The sequence below is a fragment of the Mandrillus leucophaeus genome, unplaced genomic scaffold, assembly GCF_000951045.1.
Source record: "Mandrillus leucophaeus isolate KB7577 unplaced genomic scaffold, Mleu.le_1.0 Scaffold46, whole genome shotgun sequence".
Classification (NCBI taxonomy): Eukaryota; Metazoa; Chordata; class Mammalia; order Primates; family Cercopithecidae; genus Mandrillus; species Mandrillus leucophaeus.
The window spans coordinates 1,444,845-1,457,064 of record NW_012104920.1 but is presented as its reverse complement, the minus strand read 5'-3'; the positions used below and the strand labels follow the sequence as shown (position 1 = coordinate 1,457,064).

Sequence of the window (12,220 nt, the reverse complement as noted above, 5' to 3'; positions counted from 1 at the left end):
CTACCCCACCCCCACTCCACCACTCGGGTATAGGGGGCGGCGTGGGGAGGTCCTCCTCCCCGGCCCTCCCTGGCCCGGCCACTCTGAAGGCAGGGAGGAGAACTTGGCAACTGGCTTTTCTCCTGTGGAGTCGTCACGCCATCCAGCAGCACTGAGGTGGACATGGGATTCCTCCCTGGGGTGCGTGTCTCTCCCACGCAGAGAAGCCCCGTCTCTTCTCTGGACCTGGGCCTTTGAACAACTGGGGGGCGTTTTCTCCCCTCCATTGGGACACCCGTCTTCGGTGTGTGGAATGTGGTATTTTCCCGCGTGGAGGTGTGCTTTCTCACAACGGGGTGTGTTTTCCCATGTGCAGGGTGAGGTTTTTTTTGCCGCCCTGGACACATGTTGGCCCCCTCAAAGAATTTCTGTGGGGATTTGTACCCCAGAATCCTGTTCCCTCATCCCTTCTCCCACCTCCTCCCCTCTCCCTCCCCCTGGAGACCCTGGAAGTGGTGTGTTCACAAACAGTGACCCTTGGCCACCAGACCACAGAGGATGGAGCCTGGGAAGCAGCGAGGAAATCAGTCCCCTCGCCCCTGCCTCCCCTGCCCCCACCCCAGCGAAGCATGTTCCCCCTGCACCCGCCTTGGCACAAGTCAGATGAAGCACGTTCTGCCAGGGAGGCCCTCACCTTCCAGAGAGGACAGACACAGATTTCCTGCCGGGGGAGGGAGGAGTCCACGCATCCCGGTGCTGCCTGGAAGCTTCTTTTCCCGTGGTCCAGGACGCATTTCTCTGAGTGGAAACATGTTCTTGCATGTGGCAGCCGGCCCCTCTCTTCCCAGCACTTCCCTGCCTCCCCCAGGCCTCAGACCCAGCACTCAGTTTCTCCTCACATGGCAGGTGAGCACAGACTTCTAGTTGGCAGGAGCTGAGGAGGGTGAACAAACCTGGAGGAGGCCCAGCCCTTGCTCCCGAGTTGGGGGTAGGGGGCATGGCAACATACCCACCGCAGAGGCCATGCATGTTTGACCAAAGCCCTCACTGGGGTCCGAGGACAGCCTTTTCCTCAGGCCTCAGAGCGTTGCTCATCCGTGCCAAACTGTGTAGGTGGATTTGAGCGGAAAGACCCCCAAAATGTGCCAAGAATTTCCCAGTCCCAGGCGGGGCAGGGGAAACTAAGGGCAAGCAGGATACAGGGTGAGGGATGTGGCACGTGAGGGGGCTCCCGCCTGTGCCTCTTCTCCTCACCATGTCTCCCCTGCCCTGCCTCAGTTCCCCGTTCCCCTTCACCTCCGTCACTCTCTTTGAAGCTGTCCCCACCTCAGTGTCAGACCAGCCCTCTCCTCAGCTCACCACCCTTCTCTGACCCGCGCCCCCTCCTTGGCTGAAAGAAAGGAGTCTTGAAGGGTGGAGGGGAGGCAGCGGGGAGGAAGGTCTCACCGGACAGGTTGGGGAGAATGAGGTCAGCGGTGCTGAGGAACAGATGGAGGGGGCAGTGGGGATGGGGCTTGGGCAGACACCAGCAGGAAGAATTTGAAATGTGTGAGGTGACTCCCCAGAGGGCCTCTGGGAAAAGAATGATGTCTGGAAGGGCTTAAGGGACACAGTGGACGAGGGGAGAGTCCTCATCTGCTGGCATTTTGTGGGGTGTTAGTGCCAAACTTGAATAGGGGCTGGGGTGCTGTCTTCCACTGACACCCAAATCCAGAATCCCTGGTCTTGAGTCCCCAGAACTTTGCCTCCTGACTATCCCTTCTCCTCCTACCTCCATCCATGGAAAATTAGTTCTTTTCTGATCCTTTCCCCTGCCTGGTCTAGCTCCTCTCCAAACAGCCATGCCCTCCAAATGCTAGAGACCTGGGCCCTGAACCCTGTAGACAGATGCCCCCCAAATTGGGGCATGGGAGGGGGGCTGGGGGACCCCATGATTCAGCCACGGACTCCAATGCCCAGCTCCTCTCCCCAAAACAATCCCGACAATCCCTTATCCCTACCCCAACCCTTTGCGGCTCTGTACACATTTTTAAACCTGGCAAAAGATGAAGAGAATATTGTAAATATAAAAGTTTAACTGTTGGTTGTGCCTGCTCTGTTGTGGGGAGGGCAGTCTCTGAAGAAACAAGCCCTGGGGAAATGACGAGGGAGGAGGGGTCCTGACCCCCAGCCCTTCTTTTCAGTGACCAGCTCTGAGGTCTGAGAGGAAGGGGGAGTGGGTGCTGGGGTCTGGTTGCCACGGTAATATGTCTGGCAAGTGAACGTCAGGACCCGTGTCTATGCCGAGACTGGAGCCTGGTGTCGTTCTGTAATGGAAGGACAGGGCTGATGGGGACAGATGTCAAACAGGCCGGAGGTCCAGTGGGCTGGTGTAGGCAGCTAACTCAGCAGAGGCATGTGAGGTGAGAGGCGTGTTCTCTGCCAAGGCCTGGGCTCAGGCAAGAGGGTCAGCCACAGGTCCAGGACTCAGGGTAGTCCCTTGGCACACTGTAGGGGAGTGGCCTGGCACCATTGTGACCCGTTCACTCCCAAGACCCTCAGGGACAGGCAGGCAGTCAGTGGACACTGTGGGCACAGTGGGCTGGGGGCGTAAGGGCCCTGGTGGTCCTAGGGACCCCATGGCCATGGCTGAGCGGCCGAGGCCCGATTGGGCCTCGTATCACAACTGCAACACCAACAGCTGCCAGGACCTGGGCAACTCTGTCCTGTTGCTGCTGGGCCTCATCATCTGCATTAACATTAGCATCAATATAGTGACCCTGGTCAGGGTGGGGCCGGGTGGGAGGGAGCTGGTGGGATGGTGGGGGCAGGCCTGCCGGCCAGGGCCTGCCTGGGATCACTGTGTCTTCCCCCACCTAGCTCTGGAGCCGATTCCGTGGCGTCTTATACCAAGTGTTCCATGATACCATTTGTGAGAAAGGTAAGCAGGTGTGGGGACTGGGGCACAGAAGGGGCAGAAATCAGGCGCTCTAGCCTCAGCCCTAAATTAGCCCCTTCCCTTCTTGCTCACCCCTCTCGGACACCATAGCTGTGCGGCTGCCCTCTCTGGGCCCTGCCTCTCCATGCCTGTAGGAGCTGGCCTCCCCACTAGTCTCACCTCTCCCCATCCACAGACGCTCCTAAGTCATCCTCACTCGGAAAGCAGACCCAGCCCTCTAAGAAGCAGAGTTCCCCTGCAGTCCATCTTCGGTGCACCATGGACCCTGTGAAGATGACTGTGACCCCGCCCCCAGCTCGCCGCCATCGCCGTCGAGGCTCTCCCACACACTGTGCTCACTGCCCAGTAGCTTGGGCTCCTGACACTGATGATGAGAAGCCCTATCAGTACCCAGCCATCTGCTCCTACCACTGGGATGGCCCTGAGGACTGGGAAGGCTTCCAGCGCACTCAGGGGACCTGGGTTCCCTGGACTCAGGACCCCCAGGAGCCCCCTCCCCAGACCATCCGCTTCCAGCCTACCATAGAGGAAAGGCCCCTCAAAACAGACATGCGGTCCGAGCTGGGCCTAAGGGCCTATGTGTATTCTGTGAACCCCCCACCTCCCAGCCCTGAGGCTCCTAGCCACAAGAAAAGTGGGGAGGGGGCGGTGCCAGAGGCAGAGGCGGCTCAGTACCAGCCTGTCCCAGCTCCCATCCTGGGCCCAGCAGTCGTCCCTGAATTTTCCCGGTGCCGCTCCTCAGGCCGAATAGTGTATGATGCCCGGGACGTGAGGCGGCGGCTACGGGAACTGACCCGGGAGGTGGAGGCCCTGTCCCGCTGCTACCCTCTGGCCTCCGGATCCAGCACTGCCGAGGGGACAAGCAAGAATTGGGTGTACCGTTCCCTGACTGGGAGGTGACTGGAAAAAAATAAAAAGGAGAGAGGAGGTGATCTGTGGTGGTGTTGGGGTGCCAGGGCCCACACAACACCTAGAAGCTGTGGCTGTGAAGAGAATGCTGTCCCTGGCCACAGGGCCCTGAGCCCTGAGGACCCTCATCAATCTTTTGCCTCAAAGGCCTATCCCTGTCCTCAGCCTTTCCCAGGCCCTCTGGGTTCCAAGGCTCTCACCTGCCTCTACCTTGTTTTCTTTCCTTTCCTTTTTTTTTTTTTTTTTTTTTGAGACAGGGTCTTGCTCTGTTGCCCAGGCTGGAGTGCAGTGGTGCAATCACAGCTCACTGCAGTCCCAACTGCCTCCCACCTCAGCCTCCTGAGTAGCTAGGACTACAGGCATGGGCCACTAGTTGTTTGTTTTTGTTGTTGTTTTCTGTTTGGTTGGTTTTTGTGTGTGTGTGGTTGTTTTTGTTTTTAAGACAGAGTCCTATTCTTGTCACCCAGGCTGGACTGCAATGACATAATCTTGGCTCACTGCAACCTCTGCCTCCCAGGTTCAACCAATTCTCCCGCCTTCAGCCTCCCAAGTAGCTAGGAATACAGGAGTGAACCACCACGACCGGTTAATTTTTGTATTTTTAGTGCAGATGGGGTTTCGTCATGTGCTGGCCAGGCTGGTCTTGAACTCCTGACCTCAGGTGATCTGCCTTCCTCGGCCTCCCAAAGCGCTGGGATAATAGGTGTAGGCCACCCCTCCCTGGCTGCGCCACTAGTTTTTGTAGAGATTGGGTTTCACTACTTTGCCTAGGCTGGTCTCAAACTCGTGGGCTCAATCGATCCGCCTACCTCAACCTCTGAAAGTGCTGGGATTACAGGCGTGAGCCACTGTGCCGGGCCTGTTTCCTACCCTCTTCTGAGACAGGGTCTTGATCTGTCACCCAGGCTGTGGTGCAATCATGGCTCACTGGAGACTCAACCTCCTGAGTTCAAGCAATCTTCCTGCCTCAGCCTCCTGAGTAGCTGAGACAACAGGCACCACCATGCCCCGTTAATACCTTGTTTTCTTTAGTGCACAGAGAAGCCCCTAAATTCTACTCCAGGTCCTGTAGTGCAGTCCTGCACTACAGGAGAGATCTCCATCTCCATGGCCCTAGCTCCTTAGAAGGCTGGTGCCTGCCAGAGCCCAGGGTTAGGCTGCAGCCACAGGTGAGGCCTGGTTCCCACGTAAGCCCTATTTATTTAGGGAGGGATGGCTGAGAGGGCGTCTAGTCCCTCACAGTTCCCTATTCACCCTGAAGATCCTATACTCAAGAAGGACTGGAGCAGAGGATGAAATATTGGGAGGCCCCTTGGCTGGGCGCGGTGGCTAACGCCTGTAATCCCAGCACTTTGGGAAGCCGAGGCAGGTGGATCATGAGGTCTGGAGATCAAGACCATCCTGGCTAACATGGTGAAACCCCGTCTCTATTAAAAATACAAAAAAATTAGCCGGGTGTGGTGGCAGGCGCCTGTAGTCCCAGCTACTAGGGAGGCTGAGGCAAGAGAATGGCGTGAACCCGGGAGGTGGAGCTTGCAGTGAGCTGAGATGGCACCACTGCACTCCAACCTGAGTGACAGAGCAAGACTCCATCTCAAAATAATAAAAGAAGTATTGGGGACTCCCTCAAGAGGTACCTCACTGTAACATCACAGCCCTCTGTGACCTCACTCCTTTGATTAATTCACTATGTCACCAGTGAGGAGACTAAGTTCAAAGAAGCTAAGCGTCTTGCACATGGTTACACAGACACTGAGGATCAAGCTCATGGCTTCAGATGCTCCATCCCATTGCTGCAGAGCCAGCGTGACCCACCAGAATCTCCCACCTTCCCCAGTTCGCCGTGTGAACTCAGAAACTCAAACTCAGGCCCTGCCCTTCTCCTAGACAACTGGGATCACAAGCACATGCACACACACACCACTTGGGAACAAGCAACCAGGTGCATGAGCCCGGGCTGAGGGAACTGGACTTCACCTTCCACTCTAGACAGATTCCTGGAATGTGAGCAGATGGACCGTTTGCAAATGGCCCTGCTTCTCTCATTCAACTAATGTTACTGATCATTTTCAATGGATTGCATTCAGTGGATATATATTGAACATCTACTATGTGTTTGGAGGCTGGATGGGAAATGCTCACTGGCCTTTCTTTCTGCTGAGTGGTTCACTGTATGAACAAATGGCTTGCAGTCTCCAGGGTGCCACAGACCCCAGTGATGCACCTGTTTTAAGTCAAACACTCTTTTTGGCATATTAACAATTACATCTATTTCGTGCTTTGTTTATTGCATGTGTTTTCTGTTGTTGTTGTTGTTGGGTTGTTTGTTTGTTTGTTTTGAGACTGTCAAGCTCTGTCACCCAGGCTGGAGTGCAATGGCACAATCTCAGCTCACTGCAACCTCCACCTCCCAGGTTCAAGTGATTCTCCTGACTCAGCCTCCCAAGTAACTGGGATTACAGGCACCCGTCACCACGCCCAGCTAATTTTTGTATTTTTAGTAGAGGTTTCTCCATGTTGGCCAGGCTGGTCTCCAACTCCTGACCTCAGGTGATCCACCTGCCTGGGATTATAGGCGTGAGCCACGGCGGGTTTTCTCTCTCTCTCTCTCTCTCTCTCTCTCTCTTTCTTTTGGGAGACAGAGTTTCGATGTGCCACCCAGGCTGGAGTGCAATGGCTAGATCTCAGTTTGCTGCAGCCTCCACCTCCTGGGTTCAAGTGATTCTCCTGCCTCAGCCTCCCGAGTAGCTGGGACTACAGACATGCACCACCACACCCAGCTAATTTTTGTGTTTTTAATAGAGACGGGGTTTCACTATGTTGGCCAGTTTGGAACTCCTGACCTCAGGTGATCCACCCGCCTCGGCCTCCCAAAGTGCTGGGATTACAGGCATGAGCCACTGTGCCCAGCCCGGGTTTTCCTAAGGTAGTAGCTTAACTATTTTTCACCATGTAAGGGTGGGTTGGTGGGAGTGCAGGTGGTTAGGATGGAGAAACCACGGCTGGGGTTGGTTCCTGGCAGAGGCAGCAACCTCAGTGAGGCAGACGTCAGTGTGACGAAGGGGCTGGTGGGCTCACGGACCACCAACACCTAGGGCTGGAGTCTCTGGCCAGGAAGAGTTGGGCAGAGATGGGAGCTAGAGGAATTTTGACAGGGAAATGGACAGAGTAGGGAGGGACTAGTACAGCAGGGTGATGCCTGAGGGGACTTTTAGTGTCACCCGCCCATCTAGTCACCCTAGCTGCTGGCCCCAAAGTAACCATGGGGGAAGGCACACCAACAGGCTATGTAAGTTGCCATAATGTCTCAAAAGAACAATGGAACAGGACATATCTTATGCATGCTTCAACCCCTGTGATGACTGTCATTCTCTAACTACCTTGTCTTCAGCTCAGGAACCAGGTGTGGGGTTAAGCAAGCCTCATGGAGACAGAGGAACAGACTAAGATCTGGGATATCTGGGGACCGGGCTCTACCAAGTAGGAGCCACGGCTGGAGATGGTGGTAGAAGGGACCAGCAGAATGGATAAAAGCTGCCACCTCTACATTGTGACTCTCGCTAGCTCGCCTCATTGTGACCTGGCTCCCTTACCAGCTTGTAGTGATCTCCGGGGATTGGCATGAGTGCAGTGTGGGTTGGGGCCGGGGGTGGGGGTGGAGGGGGGTGGCCCAGGTGGCCCTAGGACCCCCCCCTCCATGGAAAACCAGCTATGGCATAACACCCTGGGATGTTGCAATCAATACCAAGAAAGCCCCCACGATGCCGAGGACATCTTATTCCTGCTGCTGGGCCTCATCGTTCTTGTCAACATTGGCATCAACGTGACAACTATGGTCAGTGATGATTGTGGACCATCTCTGGGGGTGAAGAGGGCTGAGGGTGGGAGCCAGCTGCAGCCTACATCTCCACCTGCAGGTGCGGTCTAGACTGGGGCAGGGGCAGGGGTGGTGGTGCTGGGTGTGGAGGTCCTGGCCTTCACTCTCTGCCACTCTGCCCCAGATGTGGCATGGACTCCAGAACGCCTTAGACAAGATGATTGATTGGACTACTCGGAAAAGTAAGTGTGGCTGCTGGAGAGGTAGGGCACCCCCATCCCCGCCCCTGACAATGGCCCTAGAAACCCAGGCCCCAGTGTTCCCAACATTGAGCTCTTCTGACAATTGCCCTGACTTCATAGATTCTTGCCTTCCCCAGATGAAATTCAGGCCAGCGAAAGTCCCCCCAGTGGTCCCCCAGACAAGGCTCAGGACGTCCACATCCACTGCATCCTGGACCCTGTGCAGGTGAAGATGGCCCGACCCACACGGTACTCCTCTTTCTCCTGCCACCGTTTCTCCAGCCATCACAGCAGCAGTCTTTGCTGTCTTCATCATCGCCGCCGCCGCCGCCGCCGCCGCCCCCACGCCCGCCGTGGTCTCCGTCGCTGCTGCAACCACCAGCAGCAGTCGCAGAACTACAGACAAATCCCCCATAGCCGCTCAGTCTTCCATCACCCACATCGCAGCCAAAAGATGTCACAACGACGCCGAGTGCCCTTCTTTGATCAGGAGGACCTGGATTCCTACCTGGAGGAGCAGGACAACCTGCCCTTCCCGTATCCCAAGTACCCACGTCGCGGCTGGGGTGGGTTTTATCAGAGAGCCGGTCTGCCCTCCAATGTGGGACTGTGGGGCCACCAGGGTGGTATCCTGGCCAGTCTGCCACCACCCTCTCTCTACCTGTCACCTGAGCTGCGCTGCATGCCCAAGCGTGTAGAGGCCAAGTCTGAGCTGAGGCTGCAGTCCTATGGGCCCCACGGTTCCCAGTCCCGACTGTGGGGCAATGTGGAGGCTGAGCAGTGGGTCTCGTCTCCACCACTTCCCCGCCGGCTGCCCCCTAACCCCGCTTGGGTCCCCAGGGGGCACAGCCCTTACCCCTCAGTGGGCCGGACACTGTATGACTCCTGGGATCAGCGGCGGCGTGGCATGGAGGGCTTTGAGCGCCCCCCTAACTTGGTGTCCCAGAACGCCCGGCCCGAGGCCCAGGGCTGCCGGGAGCACCACTCCCCACAGTCCCACCGGCGGAGTCTGCTTGGTCACACTCACGGCCAGTCCCACCGCAGCCCCCAGCCATCCACGGAACCCTTGGGCTACAGCTCCCGGGACCCCCATGAAGTGCAGCGCTGGGCAGCCGACTGGGCTGAGGCTCTGCCCGCCCGGCGTCCTCTGACTACCTCTGCCTCCCTCACGGTGTTGGGCGAGGCCTCCCACCAACGGACCCCAGCCCCAGGCTCAGTACGGGTTCCCCATTCCTCCAAGCCCCGGCCCAAAGTCCAGGTTGCAGATCCTGCCCCACCCCCGACCATGTTCGTCCCACTCAGCCGGAATCCAGGGGGCAATGCCAACTATCAGGTGTACGACAGCCTGGAGCTGAAGCGGCAGGTGCAGGAGAGCGGAGCCAGGTCCAGCTCACTGCCACCGGCTTCCGCCACCTCCTCAAGGCCCTCCCTGCACAGGAGCCAGACCGGGAAACTCAACTGACCAGAGGGGGATATGAGGCGTGGGGCAGGGCATGGAGAGAGAAGAATAAAGGGAAACAGAGTCCAAGAAACACTGTGGTGGTCTGTTGCGTAGGAGTGCCACTCCTTCGGCCAGCCTGGGTCCCTGCCCTTGGCTTCCTGAAATGAGAAACCAGTGTCCCCTTCTTGGTGCGAGGCACCCCTTGGTTTAGTGGCCATGCGGCTGCCAGCAGGCCCTCCTGGTCCGCACCATGCACTACATAGATCCTGCACTGACTGACGACAACCACCCAGGCTCTCTATTCTCCCTGTTCCCAGAAAGGATCAGGTCTGGATTCTGAAGTCAGTGTCTCAAGTGGGGCTCTTTGGAATTTACTTAGCTCATAGTACAGGACCAGGCCGAGGCTCTGGATTCCAGCCAGGCCTCCCCCAGGCTCTGAGGCAGAGGTCTTCCCAGTCTCTGGTGTAGTCAAGGGTTGAAGGGTTCAGGATTCTGAAATGAAACTGCAGGAGTGGCCGGGCACAATGGCTCACACCTGTACAGCACTTTGGAAGGCCGAGGAGGCAGATCACTTGAGGCCAGGAGTTCGGGACCAGCCTGGCCAACATGATGAAACCCCGTCTTGGTTGGGTGCAGTGGTGCATGCCTATAATCCCAGCACTTTGGGAGGCTGAGACGGGCAGATTATGAGGTCAGGAGATTGAGACCATCCTGGCTAACACGGTGAAACCCCGTCTCTACTAAAAAAATACAAAAAATTAGCCTAGTGTGGTGGCACGCACCTGTAGTCACAGCTACTCGGGAGGCTGAGGCAAGAGAATCCCTTGCCCAGGAGGCAGAGGTTGCAGTGAACTGAGATCACACCACTGCACTCCAACCTGGGTGACAGAGAGAGAATCCATTTCAAAAAAAAAGAAAGAAACCCCATCTCGGTCAGGCGCAGTGACTCACGCTTGTAATCCCAGCACGCTGGGAGGCCGAGGCGGGCAGATCACGAGGTCAGGAGATCGAGACCATCCTGGCTAACACAGTGAAACCCCGTCTCTACTAAAAAATACAAAAAAATTAGCCAGGCGTGGTGGCGGGCGCCTGTAGTCACAGCTACTCAGGAGGCTGAGGCAGGAGAATGACATCAACCCAGGAGGTGGAGCTTGCAGTGAGCCGAGATCACGCCACTGCACTCCAGCCTGGGTGACAGAGTGAGACTCCACCTCAAAAAAAAAAAGAAAGAAAGAAACCCCATCTCTACGAAAAATACAAAAATTAGCCGGATGTCGTGGTGCATGCCTGTAGTCCCAGCTATAGCCACTCAGGAGGCTGAGCCAGAGAATCGCTTGAACCTGGAAAGTGGAGATTGCAGTGAGCCGAAATCGCACCACTGCACTCCAGCCTGGACGACAGATCGAGACTCCATCTCAAAAAAAAAAAAAAAGAAAGGGAGGGAGGGAGGGAGTGATGGAATGAGTGAATGAGTGAGTGAGTCACCCAGCAGTAGGGAACGATGGAGAAACAGGAGAGGGTCACTGGCCTCCAGACCCTGTTTGACTGTCCATACCTGGTTACCCAAACCTGGTTACCAGAGAGTTCCACCCTGGGCCCTCCACTTCCTCGACCTTCCTCATTGTGATCCTGACCACCTGCCTCATTATGACTCAGTCCACCCCCTCCCCAACAACAGGAGTCTTCCTTCTAGTGACTGTGTGAGGACCGGGGGCCCAGGCAGTCCTGGGACCCCAGGCCATGGGTGAGCGAGCCTATCATGGGGCCCAGGTGTGCTCTGGCAACAACCCCAGGAAGTGCCAAGACTTAGGAGACTCGATTCTTCTTCTTCTGGGCAGCTTCATCTTGCTCAACGTGTGGATCAATGTGGTGACTCTGGTCAGGGCAGGATCTGGGTAGCAGGGTTGGGGGAGCCCTGGGGTCTTGAAGGGGCTGAGGTGGGAGGGCTGTTGGGGTGTGGCCAGACAAGAGTTGGACTTAGGGGCTCACTCTGCTTCCGGACTCACCCGCCCTCCCGCTCCCCTCAGCTCTGGAAGCATCTGAAGAGCTCCTTGCGGATTCTGTTCCATCATTTTTTTCCCAAAGGTGAGTGGGCCCCTGTGTGGGCTCCCAGGGATATGGGCCTGTCCCCTTTCTCCTATCCCTGGCCCAGTTCTCAGTCCCTAGGGAACCAGAGCATTGTCCCATCCTACCTCTCCCTGCAGACAAGCAACGCAGCGGCAGCCATCCCATATGTATTCGCTCCTCCGTGGATCCCAAGAACCTGTGCTCAAAAGTCTCTTCCCGCGTCCATCATCGCCCAGGCTTCCTGCCCAGGCACGTTAACCATCTTGACTCCTGGATACCAGACACGAATGATGAGAAGGTTTCTGCATGCTGCTGGATGCCACCTAAATGTGGACGTGCCAGGGTTCCCAGGGAGTCTCCATGGGGACTGTACAAGGAGGAGATGATGGGAGTGGGGGAGGCCCCTCAGGTCACAGCCTTAAAGGCTCAAGCCTCCTTGCTCTCCACGCCACAGACATCTTCCCAGTTCCCAAAGATGAGCAAGTTGGACATGGGTCCATGCCGCCTGCCCCAAGAGAGCCAGACTAAGACCCCAGACTGTGTCGCAGCCCAGGCTCCACCTCAGGCCCAGGTCCACTCCCCAACCCACACTCCTGTGCACACCCTCACCCACTCCTGGATCCATGCCACGGCCCACACCTCTGTGCACACCCCTGCCCACTCCTGGACCCACTCCAAAGCCTGCACCCCCGAGGGCACCCACTCCCAGGCCCAGGACACCTCAGCCCAGGCCCAAGCCCACACCTCCGCCCCTACCCCAGCTCAGACTCCAGCCCACATCCAAGCCCACACCTCCGCCCCTACCCCAGCTCAGACTCCAGCCCACA

At 57.0% G+C, this 12,220-nt stretch overlaps 4 protein-coding genes across 4 annotated transcripts in view; all 4 read left to right on the top strand.

Annotated features, from left to right (window-relative positions):
- Positions 1-1,351, top strand: part of NLGN2 (neuroligin 2) — a 10,619-nt gene extending 9,268 nt beyond the window's left edge. Inside the window, exon 8 of the mRNA XM_011994739.1 lies at positions 1,258-1,351. Coding sequence (XP_011850129.1) covers positions 1,258-1,351 — 94 coding nt within the window. The remainder of the gene's footprint in view (positions 1-1,257) is intronic.
- Positions 1,352-2,578: 1,227 nt separating this feature from the next.
- On the top strand, positions 2,579-3,849 carry SPEM1 (spermatid maturation 1). The gene is made up of 3 exons (XM_011994584.1): positions 2,579-2,741; positions 2,839-2,899; positions 3,093-3,849. The coding sequence occupies exons 1-3, from the start codon at positions 2,598-2,600 to the stop codon at positions 3,815-3,817; spliced, it is 930 nt and encodes a 309-aa protein (XP_011849974.1). The 5' UTR covers positions 2,579-2,597; the 3' UTR covers positions 3,818-3,849.
- A 3,606-nt stretch (positions 3,850-7,455) lies between these two features.
- On the top strand, positions 7,456-9,412 carry LOC105549887 (chromosome unknown open reading frame, human C17orf74). Its single transcript, XM_011994585.1, has 3 exons — positions 7,456-7,661; positions 7,828-7,885; positions 8,023-9,412. The coding sequence occupies exons 1-3, from the start codon at positions 7,524-7,526 to the stop codon at positions 9,345-9,347; spliced, it is 1,521 nt and encodes a 506-aa protein (XP_011849975.1). The 5' UTR covers positions 7,456-7,523; the 3' UTR covers positions 9,348-9,412.
- A 1,618-nt stretch (positions 9,413-11,030) lies between these two features.
- Positions 11,031-12,220, top strand: part of LOC105549967 (mucin-1-like) — a 14,628-nt gene continuing 13,438 nt past the window's right edge. The window contains exons 1-3 of the mRNA XM_011994738.1: positions 11,031-11,204; positions 11,354-11,411; positions 11,630-12,185. Of these exons, the coding sequence (XP_011850128.1) occupies positions 11,067-11,204; positions 11,354-11,411; positions 11,630-12,185 (752 nt within the window). The 5' untranslated portion in view covers positions 11,031-11,066. The remainder of the gene's footprint in view (positions 11,205-11,353; positions 11,412-11,629; positions 12,186-12,220) is intronic.

What these genes read in the sequence shown, in the direction of transcription:
- SPEM1 (XM_011994584.1), top strand. Translation starts at nt 2,598, where the DNA reads ATGGCCATGGCTGAGCGGCCGAGGCCCGATTGGGCCTCGTATCACAAC. An exon ending in GCATCAATATAGTGACCCTG is followed by an intron (nt 2,742 to 2,838) that starts GTCAGGGTGGGG and finishes TCCCCCACCTAG; the next exon opens with CTCTGGAGCCGATTCCGTGG. An exon ending in TGATACCATTTGTGAGAAAG is followed by an intron (nt 2,900 to 3,092) that starts GTAAGCAGGTGT and finishes CCCCATCCACAG; the next exon opens with ACGCTCCTAAGTCATCCTCA.
- LOC105549887 (XM_011994585.1), top strand. Translation starts at nt 7,524, where the DNA reads ATGGAAAACCAGCTATGGCATAACACCCTGGGATGTTGCAATCAATAC. An exon ending in GCATCAACGTGACAACTATG is followed by an intron (nt 7,662 to 7,827) that starts GTCAGTGATGAT and finishes ACTCTGCCCCAG; the next exon opens with ATGTGGCATGGACTCCAGAA. An exon ending in TGATTGGACTACTCGGAAAA is followed by an intron (nt 7,886 to 8,022) that starts GTAAGTGTGGCT and finishes TGCCTTCCCCAG; the next exon opens with ATGAAATTCAGGCCAGCGAA.